Genomic DNA, 6,909 nt, shown 5'->3' on the forward strand with positions numbered 1-6,909 from the left:
GCTGTCTTTCTCTCCCCCCCCCCCCCCCCCCCCTTTTTTTTTTTCTTTTTTCTTATTAAAACAACTTGGGGAGACTGCAACTTCATGCCTAAGATTGGATCATTAAGTACCTTTAAAAAAATTAAGACTTGGTGTTCTAATTGCAAATGTAGCTTTCTCCAACTTAGATAATTGGTCTGGGCTGAGACTTGTGGTTACTGATTTTTGTTAAGTTGGCTGCTGGTGTTGTGCAATAAATAAAACTGAAAACACCCGGTGCTCAGTCAATTGGCGATCTGTGGTATGCGATGGTCTCTGATTGATGCTTGTTGTGGAGCCACAAGTACGGGTGTGTTGGAGAATCATTTATGGGACTTGAAACCAGAGCCGTACGGTACTTAAATAATGATGCTATTGGCGTTTTTTGATCGCTGTTCTTCCCTGCTTTTTCTACAGCTGCAGGGAAGTCGACGTTTGTGAATCTTCTCAAGCAAGCCGATGAGGAATGGGAAGTCGTTCCGGAGCCTGTAGCTAGATGGTGCAATGTTCAGCAAAACTCTGAAGACGATTGCGAGGTATGGTGAAGGAAACTAAAGTGAAACTTAAAATAAAATAAAGAATCCAAACCAAGTCAAATGTTTTTCTGATTTCACGAGAGCAATATATCTGACAGACCAGGCGTTTTAGGAAACACGTGGGGTAGCCATGTTTTCGCTGATTCTTACGGATAATATTTGAGGTCCTGTTTTCCAGACTGCTGGCTGTATTATAGAAGAAATGCTTTTCAACATCAGGATGTAAATGATTAGAACAGGCTTTTACCGTGGGTTTTTTTTTTAAATGTATTAAAAGCAAGGGATGGAAAGAAGTTAGGCGGAAGTAACTTTTGGTAACTGAACTAACCAGGTGAGAGCAGAGGGTTGCCCAGGTGTCCTGGAAGGCATCTGCTAAAAGGTTTAGGAAGTAAGGAGCTACTGCGGAGTTGTGTATGGTGGTGGTTTCTCTGTCAGCTACCTGTAATTAATTCTGTTGGCAATCCAGCTGCAACCTAGTGGCCTAAGTCACAGCTGTGTAGACAGCTTTCTGTGAACTGTAGAAGATTTTTCTTTTTTAGATCTAGCAAAAAGAAAGCTGTATTTTAGTTAACTAAACGTAAACTTTTAGTGGGGTGTGTTGTTTCTAACTTTTTCTCAGCTGCATTTTTTCAGAGCTTAACAGCTTTTTTTTTTTTTTATGGTACTAAAGGAAATCCAAATACCAAACCAGACTGAAGTCCTTTCTTTTAAGAACTAAGCGAACAAGCTAGTTTAATAGACTTGAAGTTCAAGTTAAAGGTTTCTTTATTTTTTTAACATACTGTGTTGGGTTGACCCTGGCCAGCAGCTAGGGACCCACACAAACATCAGCTCACCCCCCCTCCAGCAGAGCGGAGAAGAGAATTAGGAAGAAAGCAGACAAGACAATTTCTGGGTTGATATGAAGACAGTTGAATACTGCAAAGGGAAGAGGATAAGGAAGGAATGATGAGAAGGCAATTGCTCACCCCTGGAAGGCTTTTATAGTTGTTAGTTGTTATGAAAGTTGCACCTGAAATACTCCAGATGGCTTAGTACTGTGCTCCTTAATACTGTGGTTTTGAAGGATAGTGAAATCTTTTCTGGCAGGTAGTTCTATATCTTATATTTCATTTCTTACTGGTGAAACTGATAAATACAGGTATTCTGAGTTGTGAAAGGCCGCTGCAGCTGCGTCTGCTCTATTTCAATATGGAGTAGGGGACGTATCCTGGATAGTGGCACCAGGCCACGTCCCTTGTCCCTCACGGACTTCTGTCCCGTGACCAGCTAGGATGCTGCCAAGCAGGTCCCAGGCACGGTTTGTGCAGTAGGATAGCCTGGGGACTCTCCCGAAAGCGCGCTGCCTGCAGCCTCCTCCTTTTGGAGGCTTAGAATGTTTAGTGCTGTGGATATTGCTCTTGTGTGCCGCTTGGCCAGTGTCAGAGCGTGGTGCTGGGCACGTTTGGTTTACTAGGGTAGGTATGGTTGCAGGGAATTAGAGATGAGGATCATAAAATCATAGAATGTTTTGGGTTGGAAGGGACCCCTAAAGGTCATCTAGTCCAACCCCCGATGATGACGAAACCTGGAATTCCAGAATCTTAATTGCTGTCACCTAGGTGTTGACTTCTGTTTCTGAAAATATGTCAGTGCTTGGATGTGGTTTCCGTGAGCTTTTGTGGCTGCCTCGAGGCGTTTGATCTCCCTTGCGAGCTGAGGGAGCTCTTTGGTTGGGAGTTTGTTCTGAGCCTCCCAGGTGAGATGAGAGAGCAATCCTATCTGAGGGTGCTGCATCAGCAGCTGTTACCATAGGAACTGTAATTAACAGATGGGGAAAACCAAAAAGAGCCCAACTTGTAAACTCCCGCTTCTCGGAGTGAAAGGAGTATGGATTTTTCTACAGTGTCGTTGACTTTTTGTACCGATAAGATGTTGTTCTTTTATTAAAGCTTGGAAATGGTGAACAAAGTGTTTTGCTGCTGGAGCATTTTGACCCTGTAGGTTGCAGAGAGTTGCTTGTTCAGCTCAGCGCCATAGGAGGAATAATGTTACTGGCATTTATGCCTTGTATTATAGATAGGGTTGAGAGGTAAGTGATGCAATTGTAAACCTGCAGTAAAGGCTGAACAGCTTTACCATAGTAGAGCAATTCTGTTTTACCTTACTCGTCCACCTTCTCAACTTAAAGGGTCACCGTATTTGTTTAAAACCAGGAGCTGACTTCATCGCAGAAGGGTGGCAGAAACGTGCTTCGGATGATGTATGAGAAACCAGAGAGGTGGTCTTTCACTTTCCAGACCTACGCGTGTCTCAGCAGGATCCGGGCTCAGCTCCGATCCCTCGATGGCAAACTCAGAGAGGCGGAGAATCCTGTGGTCTTCTTTGAGCGATCTGTTTACAGCGACAGGTATGTTGGACTGAAGTCCTCAAAGTGAAGATCGGTGTTCTCCTAAGTAAAATGCATAAATAAATAAAAAGCACAGCGTGACTGAGTTTTGTACCTCCTTTCGTCATAATTTTGATACTGCTGGATCACAATGGCCTCAATAAGTGGTTTGTTACCTTTCTCTCATTGGTGTTGACAGCGAAGTAATATGACTGGTCTGAGGGTTTATGGTTTTGTTCTATAACCTTGCTTAGCTATGCATAGTTTCTCATTCTTTGTGGGTAGTTGTTTTATGATTTGTGCATGCACGTTTCCCTTTAAAATAAAGAGGGGAGTAGGCATTGAGAAGTCACGAGCAATTTCTTTGTCACTTAGTCTTGTTTACTGTTATGCTTCTTGAAACAGGTCGAGCTATTTCATAGTGCCGTAGCCTGTGTTTCTGGGTTGGGAAGGTTAGATTTGAAAACTAGGTCCCAACACATAACCCTTCGGTGTTCCCTGTGTTCTAATACATTGTCAATAAACGACCACGGGGTACAAACCAGTGGTGGTTTGTGGATTTATTCCTGAAGGGGTACCTGAGCCGCAGCCGTTGCTGCGTTCAGCGCTTACGTGTTCAGAACTTAGTGTTCAGCGTCTTTCCCAGTCACTGTGCACTGCTTCAGGCAAAGTGAATGATAACCGTGTTCGAGCTCATTTTCCTTTATGTAACTGTTTTGTCTTCACAGATATATCTTTGCAGCTAATTTATATGAGTCTGATTGCATGAATGAAACTGAATGGACTATTTACCAAGACTGGCATGACTGGATGAATAAGCAGTTTGGTCCAAGCCTAGCGCTGGATGGGATCATTTATCTCAGAGCCACTCCTGAGGTGAGGAATAAAAATTTATGACTGCACAGAAAACGAGAGTACACGTTCTGTGCCTTGCCTGTTAAATTTGATCTTTGTGCTTCTATAGTATTTTTTTCTAAAAAAAAAAAAAATAATGCAGGCTTTAACTATGATTCTAGACCTTTTTGATGATAACAGAATAATACGCTTGCAGTCAGCTCCAGTGAGGTCTCAGTTGTGTGTCACTGCATATCACTGTATCTTTGTTTCAGGGTTTGCTTTGCATGGTTCAGGCAAGGAAACAGTTGGGAAATTGTCCTCTCAAAATCCTGAGCTACCCTTATCTTGCACAGCACGGGTCCTAATGACTAGAGTTCAGTTGAGATTGTAGTGTTCCCTTGAAGGCTGTAATACTTGAGTGATGACTAATACAGTCTGGAAATACTTAAAAAAAGAATGTTCTTTCAAATGTAGCCTGTGTATTTTTAAATAAAATGTTATGATAATGATTTTCTAATTATAAACCAGAGTATGTGACAAGAGCAAACCAGAAAATACCACTGGAACTAAAAGAAAAAGGACAAAAGAGCTATAGGAACATGGCTGTGATAGATAGAACAATTTATAGTTAAGGCCACAGCTGATTTGGGGGCGGTGTGTGGGAAGCCCTTTCACCTGGAGTAATGGAGCTCAGCCAGATGAATGCACCTTCTGTAGGTGAGGCTTTATGACGAGGCTTTGATCTTTGGGCATCTAAGGTTTTTTAAAAGGAGAGAACAACCTCGTGAATATATCTTTGGAGTATGAAACCTAAGTGAATGAGAGAAAAACGTAACAGTTGATTACAGCAGTTGGAGCTCTTCTAAACTTACAGGTCACTTCCTTACTTCCAACTAACGGTTGGACTCGATGATCTTAAAGGTCTTCTCCAACCTAAAGGATTCTATGATTCTGACTTCCACTCTGCAGCTTTGTTATTGTTGTAAACAACTGCCTAACATGATGTGCTAGAGTTCTCTGACAGCTTTTTTACTAGGCTTGCTATTGAGGGCTTTTTTTTTTTTCTCTTTAAGTCAGTAATGTATATTTACATTACAAAGTAGTGTAAATTACGACAGGTAATTTACAACACGTTTAAACAGTTTTCATAGGCTTGTTGAGGCTTTGGATGCATTCAGGATGGGAACTAATGATGTACTACATTGGACACTGGGTTCCTAAGAGCCAGAAATATATAATGAGATTTTGAAATGCCTGCCTATAATGTCAAATGGGTATTTCTGTGCTCTTTTTGTGCAATAATACACTGGTACCCCTTCTCCTAAGGAGCTTATCTGAGACCTTTCCTTGTAGCGGAGAAATCATGTGATACGTTCCCTTGGGTCCTTCTTTGGTTTTGTGTATTGTCTGTGGACTCCATCAGCTGAGCATGGCGTAACGTTTCTATGCTCGTAAGATAGTTAGCAAGCTGAATATTCATCTTTGGCAAAGAGTGGTGCATTGAGCACGGTGGGAAGGGTTGGCAAAAATAAGTCGGCAAACTAGACTTGCTGTGTAGGTCTGCAAAAAGAACCAATATTTTTTGTTATTTATATCTTTTGCCTTTAGAAATGCTTAAATAGGATTTACTTGCGTGGAAGAGATGAAGAGCAAGAAATTCCTATTGAATATCTGGAGAAGCTTCACTACAAACATGAAAGTTGGCTTCAGCATAGGACGCTGCGGTAGGGTTTGTTTAATGGTTATGTCAAGACGGATAAATCTTCAACTTTTCCCATGATATGTAAAATAAAACTCCAGGAATATTTCTTATCTATACTTCCTTAGTAGTATCAGCTTTACAGCACGTTAGTTATTGCTAGGAAGTGCAACGTGCCTTGAGCTCTCTTCACATAGAGCTCTGAATAGCAGAGGGTTCTGCTGAATGAACTTTAGTACACAGCTGAATTTAACGTTAGGTGCTGGGGGAGCAGAATGCTCGAGAATCAGTAATATATCCTAGGAGCCACACTGTAAATGCAAGCTGCTTTATATTCAGAATTCATGGCTGTAATTGATAGGCGCAGTTCTTGTCGTAGGATCCTTAGCAATGAAAATGCTTGAATGATGCATACTTATTTCCCGCTAGTAATATTTCCTCTGTTCCTATCTTGACACAGGACGGATTTTGAATATCTACAGGAAATACCTATTTTAACGTTAGATGTTAATGAAGACTTCAAAGGCAAAAAGGACAGATATGATCACATGACTGAAAAGGTAAAATTTCACAAGCAGAACAAACTGATGGTTTTGATTTATCGCCAGCATGTCAAAATGAATTCAGGATACTTCTTGCATCTCAGAGTACAGCGTTCCTTGAAGTCAGGCTAGACTTAGAGCCTGTGCTTCTTCATGCCATTTCCTGTGTTAGTTTTCCTTAAAAAAAAAAAAAAGGGGGGGGGGGGGGGGAAGGAAATATGCAAGGCTTGTTTGAGAAGACTTACACTAGTAGCTTTGTTAGCAAATATAATTTCTAATTTAAATAACCCTCAACTGTTTAAAAGAACTGTCATTTGCTACATCCTGCTCCTAACATTGTGAAGGTATTGTAAGATATGTCATGGGGGTGGGAGAGGATCAGGGTAGCTGTTGAGGGAGAGAGAAGGAAGGCTCTGCAGGTCCAAGTTGGATGTCGGGGTAAAGTCTTCCTTATGTTAGCTGTGAAAGTGTCTGACCTACAGTGCTAGTCAGGAAAAGAATTTTGATTCCAGGTACTGTGAAAATAGAGTACAAAACCATTACAGCGGAAAATGGAAGGATGAGTTTACTGAACCTGTGGCCGAGTTTGGATGCAAAGCAGTGAGCCAGTGGCAAACTATTGTAGGTTTTGCAGATATGTCTAGTTAAATGAAAGTGATTATGGGCTATCCTCTCTTCCGGTTAGTGTGTCGCAGCAAAGGGCAGTGCAGCTAATGCAAATAGGGATCCTTTGCTCTACAAATATACTTCACAGTATAATTACCCAAAAATATTTTAGTCATGGCCTTACATTGAGATAATGAACAGTCTTCTAGCCTGCTGCAATACTGCTTATTTTTAGTCTTGTTTATTGAATTGGCACTATCATTAAAGCTTTTTCTCTGTAGTTGTGTTTATTAAAGTGCTATT

At 41.3% G+C, this 6,909-nt stretch overlaps 1 protein-coding gene across 1 annotated transcript in view; it reads left to right on the top strand.

Moving 5' to 3' along the window:
* Window positions 1-351: 351 nt before the first annotated feature.
* The window catches only part of DCK (deoxycytidine kinase), a 10,167-nt gene continuing 3,609 nt past the window's right edge, over window positions 352-6,909 (top strand). Inside the window, exons 1-5 of the mRNA XM_035893106.1 lie at window positions 352-554; window positions 2,750-2,943; window positions 3,651-3,798; window positions 5,368-5,483; window positions 5,919-6,018. Coding sequence (XP_035748999.1) covers window positions 2,792-2,943; window positions 3,651-3,798; window positions 5,368-5,483; window positions 5,919-6,018 — 516 coding nt within the window. The 5' untranslated portion in view covers window positions 352-554; window positions 2,750-2,791. The remainder of the gene's footprint in view (window positions 555-2,749; window positions 2,944-3,650; window positions 3,799-5,367; window positions 5,484-5,918; window positions 6,019-6,909) is intronic.

This window comes from Egretta garzetta, unplaced genomic scaffold, assembly GCF_000687185.1.
Source record: "Egretta garzetta isolate BGI_Z169 unplaced genomic scaffold, ASM68718v1 scaffold224, whole genome shotgun sequence".
Classification (NCBI taxonomy): Eukaryota; Metazoa; Chordata; class Aves; order Pelecaniformes; family Ardeidae; genus Egretta; species Egretta garzetta.